The sequence below is a fragment of the Blennius ocellaris genome (genome assembly GCF_963422515.1).
Source record: "Blennius ocellaris genome assembly, chromosome: 6".
Classification (NCBI taxonomy): Eukaryota; Metazoa; Chordata; class Actinopteri; order Blenniiformes; family Blenniidae; genus Blennius; species Blennius ocellaris.
This window is the reverse complement of record NC_137655.1, coordinates 21401892-21415941: the sequence shown is the minus strand read 5'-3', so window position 1 is coordinate 21415941 and position 14050 is coordinate 21401892. Positions and strand designations below refer to the sequence as shown.

Genomic DNA, 14050 nt, shown 5'->3' with positions numbered 1-14050 from the left:
TTTGCTTTAGGTTGACTCGTTTTTATAAAATTATTCATCATATTCAAGAACATTCACTGTATAACTTTAAAAAAAACATAGATTGACACAAAATGTTTCATCGGGTGAGATATGGGGGAAGTTATTTGTCAGGCTTGCTCCTGTATATGATTGCAGAGAACAAAAAGGTCACATCTTTTTGTTGAGTCTCCTCTATGTCCCTCTGTGGTTATCGGTGTCACAGTTTAATGGAGATATGTGCGCATCCCGAACAGGTTTAATGGAGATATGTGTGCCTATGTGTTTGTGTGGATGCATGCACGTGAAGGCTGGAATGATTTATTTGGGTAGACAAGTTGGCCGCTGTGAGGAGCTCATTATGGTTCAGCAGTCTGGAGCAAAGCCCTGCTTCAGCCTGATAATAGGGTTTCACTCAGTCGAACACAGACTGCCAGTGGAACCGAGATTCATCACAAGAGGGAGTTTTCAGACACACACACACAAACACAAACACACACAAGATCAGTCTAATTTTCAGAGTGTAACACGTGCAAAAATGCAAAACCAGCCAAGCACTTACATAATCATATGCCTATGTCAATATGGAGTATTGCAATTACACTTAAAGTATATTAAGAGGTAAACCATCCTACCAGCAGCCCATGCAGAATGCATGGTGTGTTGTGTGAGATCAGCAGCCAATTTCTCTCCCTGAGGCTCCCTTATCTCTGTCTCTCACAACTTCCCACTGATAAGATCCGATAGATTTTTTCCCCCCTTACGGATAAAGTGTGTGTTTTTCTTTTCCAAAAACATTAGCTTTCCTGGCATTGGGGTGTTCATTTATTCTGGATTTGAACCAACGCCATCTAAATCAGACCCTCAAAAAACCAATAACATTGAAGTGAAATGCTGGGGATTTAATTACAGTTTCGAAATTTAAGGATATTTGGAATATTTTTAGATTGGACGACAAATTGCCGACACAGTGAAGGAAGCCCAGGTGAAATAATTCCATGTTCTCTTTCTTTGTGGGGTTATGTAATAGGTAGTACTGACACAGCAGGCGTCAGAAATTAGATCCCTGTTCCTTCGGGATTATGTTTCCATGGTTTTGTGTTGCTTTTATTTTTTTTGGATACAGTCAGTATACACCCAAGTCTACTGAACGCACAAATCCTTTATCTTGATTGGCTCAGAGACCTTTTGCTCAATGCGTAGCGGTGTGGTTACATTGACGGAGCACTTGGAATAGTTTATACTGAAATAATGTTTTCATGAGAAGAGGAAAATGTTATACAGTTATTAAGTATTAATTTTTTCTCATTAATGGATTCTTGGTCTGATTGGACAAAATGACCGTCTCTCAGTGTACACGTTTACGATAATCTCTGACTTCAGCATACATTTATTCTAAACGTTCACATCTTTCAATGATAAGGTTGACTATAAACATCCAGCATTCAAAAGGAACTGTGAACTAGTAAATAAAACTTCCCAATACTGAACCTATCATGTCTGGAGTCAATACTTTGTGCATGAAGTTGTGAGTTTGTTTTATTGAAGGCATCAATTGTTACGCAACACTTCATCATAAAAAAGCTGGTATTTCCGTGATAAAACTGTAAACTTCACCAATTCTGTCACAAGTTATTTAAAAGATCTAAAAAAAATAAAATAAAATAAAATACTAGCCCACCACATTGGAGCTGAGTTCAATAAGTGCTGACTTTGTAGAATTCCCATGAAGCTCTGATGCTGTCATGTGTTTTTCTTCCCACACACATCCCATCAAGATTTTATAGCAGCGGAGCAGTGGGCTCCTGACCTGAGCTAACATCTGGTCACCAACTGTGCAAAAGCGCTCTGTCATTTCACTCCTTTGTTTGTTTTTTTGACTGTTTAAATCTTCCCGTTCTCTGTCTTTACCTTTTTTTTAAATCAAGCTGAAGTACACAAAACAAAACAAAACAAAAAAAACACAAGTGGTCCAGCACTTCGGTGTTTAAATAGTTTGAAGTAGCATTAAAATCAACACTTGTGGGTATTTTGCAGTGCCTCTCCTGCTATTGAAGATGGAGGTCAACGTGGCAAATTTTCCACTGTTCCACTTCTCTCTTTTTTTCCCTCTTCACTGATACATCATGTGGAAACATTCTTTCCTCAACTGTGTGGCTCAGTCTCTCTCATCCACCACTTGTTTCAAATTTTGTTTGAACACCATGTTATTTAAACATTGTTTGTTCAGAAAAAAAAGATGACAGGTCACATTGTCCCTGCTTTGAGTCTTGGTTTGTGTGGAGTTCCATGTTCCCCCTGTGCTCGTGCGAGTTTTCTCGGGATACATCTGTTTTTTTCCAGCCTGAACACATGAGTTGTAGATTAACTGGTAAATCTAATATAGTGTGGTTGTCTGTCTCTCTGTTTTCTCTGTGATGAAATGGTGACCAAAAAAAATAGGGACGCTTGTTTATCCCAACTAGCTATTAAACAAAAATATATTTTGTATGATGCAATGTGTAGCCCAATCAAGAACACTGAAAAAACAAACAAACATGCATTACTTCATTCATCATTAGAGTTACTTTTTTTTTTTGCGACATGCAATGTGTATCCTTGAGTGATCAGAGTAACTACAATTAAATCATTTGTCACTCAAATCAAAGCCTTGTTATTTGCAAGCTCAAAAGGGATTTTATTGCATACAAATACTACTGATTTCCTGACCTCATGTTCATAAAGAGACAATAATGCTGATGAGTCTCCTTGTGGAGAATAAAGAAGAGTAAGTTCTTGTGGCAGTTTTTTTCAGACTGAGACTATCAAGAAACCCAACTTCCGATTTGGATAGGTTTTGGGAAAATCTGGTGTGTAGAAAGCTGAGTGGATGCAAGCTGTGGGCCAAATGTGTGATGTAAGCGTAGTACCATGGGTCCTTGATTTAAAAACAAAAAAACAAAAGCAAGCACACAATGTATCATTTCCACAAGGCCTGGTTTCAGTTTGCACAATGAGATTTGCTTTAAAACAGCCTGGAGACATGATGGAAAATGGACACGGGCAAAACGATTGTACAACATTCACAATTTAGGGTCCACAGCAACCCAGACAAAAGGGAAAATAAACAATATTAGCGATTCCTCATTCACTCATATTCATTGGGCAAGCTTGCAGTAAGGCTTGCTACGGTGGCTGGCTGTTGTCGGGAGGAACCTGGATGAACTTGTCAGAATGAAGTCTTTTGTCAGGCATCGGTCACACTGGGGTTTTGTTTTCACAGCCACCAGTGTCATCTCACCAACTTTCACCAGACTGCAGAAAGGTAGTTTTACAGATTAGATCAGCAATCATTTATTAATTAACCGAAGAACAGTTTGAATTTTGGTATGATTTTCCATTAATTATGCTCCATTTTTTCCCCAATGAGTATATAAACTTCGGCCACACGGTGCAACAGTTGTTAGCGTTATGACAGTTATGAGTTTAAACACAACTCGGCCTTTTCTGTGTGAACTTTGCAAATTCTCCCCATATGTACATGGATTTCCTCCAGGTACTCCTGTTGCCTCTCACGGTCCAAAAACATGCACAGCAGAAGATAGATGCATAAAATTATTAATGCAGACAATTCAGGAAAGATGTACATTTATACAACTAATTTAATTACATTAACACAACACATATTTAGCACAAGAAGGTGTTGTTTTCTCCTCAAATTACCATTATCTCTGCATGCTCCAAAGACTTCTTTTCTTTAATTACTAAGATGCTATTTTCGATTTTTCTACCTGATCATCCGCTTTGTATTTGTTCCACTATAGAGCAGTAGTTGCCAACTTGGCATCACAGAATTAGAAACAGAATCAGTATATATCGCAAAATAAGACACTTTTGAGAATGTGAACCAGATCTGGGAAACTACCCATCGCTTCCATTTTGAACGCTTCTGTCTTTGTATGTTGGAGAGAGCAGGTGTGCCCACCAGCATTTAGTTTCACTGAAGTTTATAAAATATGATTAGAGAACTTTAATAAGAACCAGCCTGAGGCTAGTCCCAGGGGGAAAAAAGGCTGGGAAGCGCTGCTATTGTTTCAAGGTCTACATTAAAATATCGGCAGTTTCATATTGAGTTAAAATATTTACTAGATTTTGACAGAGTTTCGTTTTTCCTCCCAATCAGGATCTTACAATATAGGATTTAATGACATCAGATGGCTTTTAATTGACTGAATTATCAACATGTGTCCTCATTGAAACTTGATTCAACAATTCTTACTGTAATGGTACAAAAAAAAAGTTCAAACATGGGTCATGTGGGAAAAAAAAAAAAATCCCTCCATCCCCCCACAAGCACTGATGTGGACTGAGGCAGCAAGCCAAGTGCATCTGCAATTCAGAACAATCTGTAACTTTGCGATTTTCTGGCAGACTTTATCATATGCATGTGCTTCTCACTCTATCTCAAAGGACCAGTTGAAATGGAGAGGCGCAAGCATGAGAGCAAAAGCGGGTTTCCCCCCGATGGATAGCTGTTTGGGTTTCAGTCAGAACACATTTAGCCTCTCTCCCTCTTTCCCTCTCTCCCACTGCCTCTCGGGCTATGATTTTGTAGAGCCTCTGTTCTTTCCTTGGCTTTGCCCTGAGCCTCTGTGCCCTCTGTGAGCGCCAAAGAAGATCCCACCCAGGGGGGCTGTTGTGTCAGAGGCACATACGAAGTCAGTTTGGCCGGTGCTGTTTCAAATCAAACTCTGCCAGAGGAACTTTCCCTCACTGATACATAAGCTTATGATGTTGCCTCCAATATTGAGTCATTACAAACAGATCGTTTAAACTAATCACGAGAATGCCCTTTAGTATTGGTAGTGTGTTTAAAGTTGCTAATAGGTTCACTGCATAATTACTGTAGAAGAGAACAAAAACAACAAATAGGCGGACATGGTGGAAAGCAGTCCCTGAGCTATTACAACCCATTAAATTCTTCATCTCCGTATTTTATTTTTTAGCCCATATTTTGACGTGCTCTTACTTAGACATTCTAAGCTTTGCTGGGCAGTGTGCCCAGGTGGTGAGTCACGTAATGATTCCAGCGTGGGCTGCAAGGAGAAAAAAGTCGCTCAAGTCCATCCAAGGCTACAAGTACAAGGCAATTTTGATTGGGCCCCATTATGGCTCCCAAGAGTTCATCCTGTAGGAGCGAGTATTTTTGTATTATTTTGATATTGGCTAAAGTGACTTTGAAAATCTGTGGTTACCAGTTTTTTTGTGATGAATACCTCAGCAGAGTATTGTAAAAAAAATCAAAAAATAAAATACCTGAAAGGGTAAAAGCAGGAGCCTCTTGTTATGAGGACAGCACAGACAGAAAGAGTTATTACCTGACGCAGTTCTCCTCGATCTTTACACAGAACACTGGCTGATGTGCTGTCGTTTCATGCTCCACAACCCACAGGCAGAGAGACGCAAGGAGGAATAATTACTTGGTGAAATGAGTATCATGTTAGGGAGAACTCAATCTAAACATTGGCAAAGAAATGAGGGAATGTCATTTCGTGAGGAAGAATCAAGTGCAAGTAATACATGAGCTCAGAAACAGTCTCAGAGAGTTTCTGAATTGCTTTAGCTGTATAATTTATGTCTTATATTACAATTTGTTTGCACTGGAAACTGCACTGATCCCAGAATAGCCTTAAAATTGTCTCTAATCTAAGTGATGCCAGTGTTTTCCTCTCACTGAACTTGATGAAGTTTTGGTACATACATTTAGCGACTACCAACAATTATTATGTTGCATAAATAAACATTTTCTTCTTTATCTCTCTTCCACTAAAACACATTGTTTATGATTAGGCACGAAACGCTCTTAAACCTGAAATTAGCTTGCTGCATGAGTCACCAACTTCTTCTCATCAGCAATTAATCATGGTAACCCTACATCACCTGTTATTAGTGTCATCGATGCTGGCACAAAAGCAGCCGTTTATCCTCGCCTCATTGGCTGTATCCCAGCTCTGGCCAGGGACTGGATTGGCTGGGTGCATGTGTCCGTCGATAGAGCGTAGGAAGGACCCCAAGGCCCTCACACCACAGAGAATTAGTGCTCAGGAAGCACCACAAAAGATAAACAGTCGACAGACAGGCACCTTCCCACCCACATAAAAAAAAAAAAATTGGCCCGGCAGACAAAGAGGGCCGTTTTATATTTCACAATCATTGTCAAGCAGAGATTAATGGGGACTAGTGGGTGGCACTGACTTGGTAATATTCTGCAGAATTAGGCTGGTGTGTGTGTAATCCAATTTAGTCCAACAACAGGGCTTTTTTTTTTTTTTCAACATTTAAACAATTAATGCAGATTGACATACCACAAGGATAATCTGCTGGCACATCAATGAGCTAGTGGCAAGTGAATACAAAGGAAAATAAATCACAATAAAGAACCAATGCAATTGCAGAAATGGACAAAACAATATGTGCTTAAATGCAAATAACATCCTTAAAATCCTAATTAGCTCCATGGCAGGTCTGGATGAAACATCCATAGGTAACAAAATGTCGCTTATTGGCAGCTTGTTTATCATGTGCAGGGGAAATAAATCAGATTGAATTTATTTAAGAGGGTCATAGCTGTACACAGATGAATGTTGGATTTTTGCTCAGAAACCCACCATAACATCTTCTTGTGGTCTTTCAGTTGGAACAGTTTATATTGCGACAAATACAAAAACCACTGAGATTTATTCATGACTATTTACCCTCCGGGGTGCCGCTGTCTTTAAAGAGCACATTCTTGATTCTTGTTTTCCTTGAACCTGTCTGCAAAAGTCCCCTAGGATGCATCAATAATGAGGACAGACAGGGGGGCTCGTGTGTTGTTAATGAGTGATGGATAGGCCTTGAAAAGGACACCACATTTACATGATGAACGAGTCAGGAGAATGATTGAGCGTGACATACAAGGCCCCTCACTGCTAAATGCAATGAGAGCAACATTTATAATAACTTGTCAACAGCTTTCATTTGCATCATATGGTTTTTTTCAGCTTTTTCAGCTTGTTCACCATGAACATCAGAATGATGAGAAATAGTGACACTTAGCTGCCTGTTATGGTCCTTTGAATACGGCAGAAGACAATGTTTTCCCTGAGTGATAAATGCAGGAAACTAGTGTACAGTCTTCAAGTGTTGTTTCTTTAAACAAGAAGAGAAGTTAGTTTTGCAAACAAAAAACTTTGTGATGGAATGGAAAAATATACTATAAGAGCCATAACAGCCTTTTCACTACTTACTTTGAAAAAATGTGCAAATCATGAGGGAACCACAGTACATTTCACTTCCATTAAAATGGTTGCGCGCCACAAGATTCTGTTTATTTGCAGCATATTCATATGGTTTCATGGTTTCTCCAGATTCTTTTGCTGTATTGGAAGAGCATCTATACGTATTTAGGATCACACTTGCAGACTGTGCGCTTCTGTTTCAAGTGGAATAGGAAAGCATTTTAACACTGATAAACAGCGTGTGGTGTGTTGTGTTGTGTTTACCCCCAGATCGTGGCTACTGTGACTGTGGAATGTGCGAGTGCGATGAAGGCTGGTACGGAGACGCCTGCCAGTTCCAGGAGGAATGTAACCTACCCAGCAAGAAGAGCAAGCAGCTCTGCAGAAACCAACAAGGGGTGGTCTGCTCCAACAGGGGTACTGCAACGACACAAACACACCTGCTGTTTGCACACATTTAGAAAAATAGACTCAAGCTTTGCTTAAAGTCTTACATTGACTTAACCTTAACCTTCATCTTAGCCTAGATTAATTCAATTGGAGGGTAGTTTTGAGTCTATTTTTTTAATCTAATTTTTATTTTTATTAATACGCATATGTGTACAGTACATGCAGTATTCTTATAATATACATACATTTTCAATAGCCACATTCCCAATATAATAGAAGGACATGAAAACAAAAAACTAAACAACATCAACAAAAGAATGACCCTCCCTCCTCTTCCTCCTCCCCTATCCTTTTCCTCCTATTAGTATAGGCTTTTGTCATTGAGTAAATAAATGAAAATGACCTTTTTCAATAAATACTTTCCACAGCAGGCCCTCCATTCAAACAACCGTACTGAAGGTCTGTCAAAAAAACCTTCCATCTAATCAAGAGAAGGGAAAAAAGAAAGAGAAAGATGGATGCCTTCCGTATCCTTCCGATACTGTATGTTTACCTCTATACCTATTTATTTTTCTCCCCCATCTACCATGTGCCCAGACACCCGCTTCTTACATTTCTAAATAATGTAATGAAAATATACTAAAACAAATCTGATTAATGCAAACACAAAAAGTAAATACATTAGTTAGATGTGTTCATTAAAATGAAAACAGACACGGGGGGAGCAGCAACATTCAAAGCAATATTCTTTTTACTTTTACTTGATTAAAACTATGAAGAACAAAACACAGTTTTTACTCCATTGTTCTGGGCGTAATGATGCACTTTACTTCTAACTTCAGTATATGAAAATAATCTCATATTTCGCTGGCAGAGATACTTTCGCCTCAGGCTCTATCACTTGTGGCCAATCAAACAAAGTAATTTTGCACAGTAAAGTAATTTTCAAACTATTTCTTTTTCTCACTACTGTAAATATACACACCGTTCTTTAGACTGTTATTGTATAACTTTAGCTCAGTCGCAGAATGTATTCTTCATTTGCAAATAATATTGCAACATAATGAACAATTTCTTTATCAGCAATGAGCGAATGCTTTTGAAAATCTGAGATTATGAAATCTGTGAATTTGTATGAGTGACCATTTATTTGAAAATACGTTACTGACCAAAACATGAAATTACATCATAGTGAAACAACTTGTCAAATGTCAAAGGACTTTTCTTCGACCCCACCCTTTTTTTTTTAAAGAAACCAAGTAGATTTCATAACAACTGGGACATTATTGGGGCATTTTGAGTTTATAATGGCGTTATGTCAACTCCCAATTCATTTCAGGCCACACATTTGTGAAAGCTTGATGCATACTGTGAGGTCCTGCCTGGGTTTTAAGTTGCTTTCGACACACTGCCAGTCCCTCACCCAACTGGGTTTAACCTCACCACTGGTCTGACTTCAGGCAAATGAAGGATAAACTTGTATTTGTGTGTTTGTGCATGTGTGTGGGTGTGTGTAAGTGCTCTTGTGGCCTGTTTGAGTTTGTAGAAATGCAAATGTATTCACTGCATGTAGCTGTCTCACCTTATGCTGCCATAGCAAGCATGTAAACATGCACGCACGCACACGCACACGCACACACACACACACACACACACACACACACACACACACACACACACACACACACACACACACACACACACACACACGAGCTACCAGTCTAGACATGTTGTCACTAAATTTACAGCCATGTTCCTCTGGTTTCTTCATCATATGCTGTAGTATATACAAATATGTACAAATATTTTCATCTGGAACCAACTACTCTGCTCACAATCACAATCGGATTACATAACTAGACTTCAACTCTGTTTTTTCATAGGAACCTGCCACTGTGGGAGTTGCATGTGTAACAATAAGGACAACAGGGGTTTGGTGATTGGACGTTTCTGCGAGTGTGATGACAGCGAGTGTCTGGATGACGATACAGGAGAGGTTTGTGGAGGTATGCCAAGCAGTTGCTGACTAAGTCTTTAGTCTTTTGTGTAAAATAAAATGTGAATTCTATTCATCATATTCATTCAACGACTGTCTAAATGTGTTTATTCTTTACTCTTTGATATTTTATGTTTGCAGCTGCCCAACCAATTAGATTATTTCTGTTTTATATTAAATTGAAGGACTGGTACTCCAAATTGCTTACCTGCTGTCAGACCACATGGAAGTCATCCAGATATTATCATCAAACTAACAAGCTGGTCAAAAACCCCCCAAAAAAGTAAACCTCAACAGTGTAACTTCAATTTCAATTAAATTTATGGCCTTTCAAGTGCATTCAACCACTATTGCTTTTGTCATAATTTAACACTAGCTTTCCCACCGACCTCAATGTATGGATTTGATACATAATATTTTTCCCAATAGAAGACATAAAAATGTAATTCAAGAATAATATATATGAACATAATCAACTGAAAAACTAGGTACTTTAACCTGAATATGCTGAGCGAGGCTGAGTAGTAGTCTGTATAAATGACTATCAGGCTTTCATTGGATCAGAGGTTCACTCAGCAGCTGTTGCATGTGTTTTTGCTTCCAGGCCATGGCCAGTGTTACTGTGGAAACTGCTACTGTGCTGCTGGTTGGCATGGAGACAAATGTGAGTTCCAGTGTGACATCAGCCCATGGGAAAGCAAGCGGAGGTGCACATCCCCAGATGGCAAAATTTGCAGCAACAGAGGTATGTTTACCCACTTGAGTATATAGTGCCTGGTTAATCCTCCTGTTTGATTTAATTATGACAGCCTGGAGCAAATGGTGTGCTCTGATCATATATAATGGAAAATGCATGCTTTACAGAAATAAGCCGTAAGATGAAGACTACTGAATTAGGGAGTCAATATTTTTCTTGGTATTGGGTATTAAATATTTGGCACGAGGTAAACATTTTGTCCTCAAAGTTGAAGTTAAGTGCATAATAAATGGGTAAGCAAGTGGTTAAATGAGGCCGACACATCATAAACTGGGATAGTGAGATGAATGGGCCAGCATCCCCAAGACTGCACCTCTTGTTGTTTTTTCTGCTCTGCAGTCGTCAATATCTATTAAACTGGTTCAAGAAATGAAAAGCACTGAGCCACCAACTGATTAATGGACGGCCAAGGCTCATTGATGCCCATGAGGAGCACAGGCTGGCCCACAGGGTCCAGTCCAACAGATGACCGACTGTAGCTTTTATTGCTGCATAAACCAGTTTGTTTTGTTTGGGGCTGTATAGTTGCAGAGCAGCCAGGGTTCTCCGGCTGACCCATTTCCACAAGTATCCAACAGTGGCCGTGTGAGCATCACAGAAAATAGGAGCATCTCCTGGTCTGATAAATCACTTCTTTTCCATCATATGGATGCCAAAGGGAACATTTAGATTAAGAGTAAATGACAAGTCAATGGAGCAAGTATGACAATTCGGGCAGTGCTCCACCATTCGTGTAAATGTTACTCTGATATATATCACCTGCCAAAGCATAGAGCATGCACGCCCTTACATGGAAATTATATTCCTTGACAGCGGCAGGCTCCCTCAGCAGGATAATGCACCTTGTCATGAAACAAAAATGGATTTGGAATGGTTTAAGGAACACAACAATCACTCCAAGGGGTGGACTTAGCCTCCAGTTCTACACATCTGCAGATCTCAATCTATTTGTCTGATTCATCACCTGACAACTGAAAGGATCTGCTGTTGGCATCTACCAGATACAACAGCCCATCTTCAGCGGTGTTGTGGAGTCGATGCCTCGATCGAAGCAGACCACACAATATTCGTCAGGTTGCCATAATGTTATTGTTGACCCATGTGGGATTTTTCTTTTTCAACCATTATGTTGATATCTATTGTCAGCTATTAAACACGAGGCAGCTTTTTATGGAGGGGCGGGATATTTCCATGCTCTTCTGCACAGTTTCAGATGGATCATAATAATAATTTCTGAGATTCATGTTGCTTGGAAGCAGGAAACAAACATAACAAATCAGGTTAAAGTAATTTCCTGTCCGCTTGCTCAGAGGACAAATACAAGGAAAAGACACTACATTTTTTTGTATTAGTATAATATTTACACATGTGATGTATAGTTGTTTGTTTTTTCTAAACCCACATTTACAAAATTATATGATATATAGAAAAAAGTATGCATAGTGAAAGGGAAGGTACCTCATTCTCTAATCAACGGGGGTCATTTGCGCCATTAGAATAATGAAGTGACACAATTCAAATATTCAGGGTATAAATATCACAATGCATTCACAACATTTGTATTTTGGAATTGATCAGACAATGTGGTGAATTTCATACTACTGTTTCTTTATAAGAAGAAGTAAACATACGTCATGATGAAGTTTGATTTGATTACAGTGTTTATCGGTCAGTATGGGATTGCATAGCAGACACATTCAGAACAAAAAAGAAAAAAACAAACAGAGCCATTCACCACTCTATATAATCAGAGCTGAGTTATCACAGACAAATTACAGTTTGCATCAATTTTTAAACGAAATTGAAAAGGAATGTGAGGTCTCTTCCTTGCAATGTAAAATTATTTTTGGTGTGAAGCTGGGTGATTAAGGTTATTTTATAGGCCAGCATGTGTAACAAGGGAACTCTCGGTCAAGGTGTATTTTTTTCATTTGACTGTCACAGATGAAATAGAGTCACTTTTTCCTTTTACCTTTGAAACTGAAAGGGTAGGGTAGATGTGAATAATGAAATAATCCCAACAAGAAATAAGAAACAAGGAGAATAGGCTGCCTAAAAAAAAAAAAAAAAAAAAAAAAAAATCCTAAAAACCACTAGAGGTTGGCGAACAGGGAGTCAGGGAAAAAAGCTTAACCAACCTGGCTGAAGTGATCCAGCGGGACTTCAGTAAACCTCTTGGAAATTAATTACAGTGGACTGGCTAAGGGTGGGCTAAGTGGCAGGGTGAAATAGTAGGTTACATAGATGGTGCCCTATCAGAGAGCTGTGGTTTGTGGTTAAACGCACAACTGACACAGCATGAAAAAACAATGTCCGTGAAGTACCATCATTTCACTGCTCTTTTTCATAAAGGACAACTGGGAAACTCTTTTAAATGTGACTGCAGTTGAAGGGAGCTTATAAAGAGCCATGGTTTATTCTAACCTACCTTATGTAAAGTTTGTTTAAACACCAGTTTTTTTTGTTGTTACCTCAGATCCTTAGAGTGATGATAATATGTCTCAAACCTGTGCAACTCTTTTGTGTAAATCACAAGTCTGAGTCCATTTTCTGAAGCTGATGTCAGCGGACTTTGGGTAAAGGCGGGGTAATCTGTGCACAGGTCTCCAGTCCATCAAAGGGCAAACACATAGAGACAGACAACCACACACTCACATCCACACTTATGGGCAATTTAGAGTGACCAGTTAACCTCAAAGAGTTTTTGGACTGTGGAAGGAAATCGAAGTACTCAGAGGAAATTGCACAGAAACTTCACCCAAAAATAGACTCAACTGGACTAAAACCACTGTGAAACAAGAGCTCTAATCACAACTCCTCTGTGCAGCCTTATGTCACTTCATGTACAGCTTTTTAGTGATGTTGTTTAGTCTCAGTCACATGGTGTTGTTTAAAGAATCTAATGTTACAACATATATGAGGTGATTTTCAATGATCAACAAACGTGTGGTATTTATGCATGATCGAAGCAGCTGCATGTAACTCGTACATATTTATGGGGTATACTGTTGTCAGTACTGTTTTGCATGCTGGAAATAGCACAAATGCAGCACCTTGCCAAATTGGCTATTTGCCACCTGTTTCTAAACTGCTAAAATGCACCAACTCATTTGAACCTCAATCGAATCTGCTCCATTAAGGTGCTAAATGAGATCTAAGAATTGGTGGTGATTATAATGGGAACACTTCTCAGTTCCTATCCCTTGGTGACATGCAACCATTTTAACCAGAATTAATCCTGCACAAAAGTACTGTGAAGATAATTCCCGGTGATTAAAGACAAAGGGAAATGATTACATTATATAAGGTTGATTTAATGTCATCCTCCTGTGATGTGCTGAGGTGAGAGGTCTTGTATGAAACTGTCTTCTTTCTCTTTTTTGCTTTGTTCAACAGCAATGTTAATATCCTGCTTGCACTTTGAAAAAAAAATCTCAGTATGATTTGACTGACAGCATCCAATGGATTATTCTTTTTGATTCCTGCTAACTCTTAACCTGCCTGTCTATTTAGTTCACCTGGCTTCCACAGCAGAGATAATGATCCACTGGCTGGGACACACAAAGCCAGAGGCTAAATTCATGCATACATTGTATATAAGATTTCTTCTTGATCAAAACTTTTTCCCTCTGACAGGTCGGGGTTGCTCTG

General features: G+C 39.0%; 1 protein-coding gene across 1 annotated transcript in view; it reads left to right on the top strand.

The window, feature by feature from the left end:
- itgbl1 (integrin, beta-like 1) overlaps positions 1–14050 on the top strand; it is a 43872-nt gene that overhangs the window by 5511 nt on the left and 24311 nt on the right. The window contains exons 3-5 of the mRNA XM_080497862.1: positions 7527–7673; positions 9530–9652; positions 10247–10387. Of these exons, the coding sequence (XP_080353988.1) occupies positions 7527–7673; positions 9530–9652; positions 10247–10387 (411 nt within the window). The remainder of the gene's footprint in view (positions 1–7526; positions 7674–9529; positions 9653–10246; positions 10388–14050) is intronic.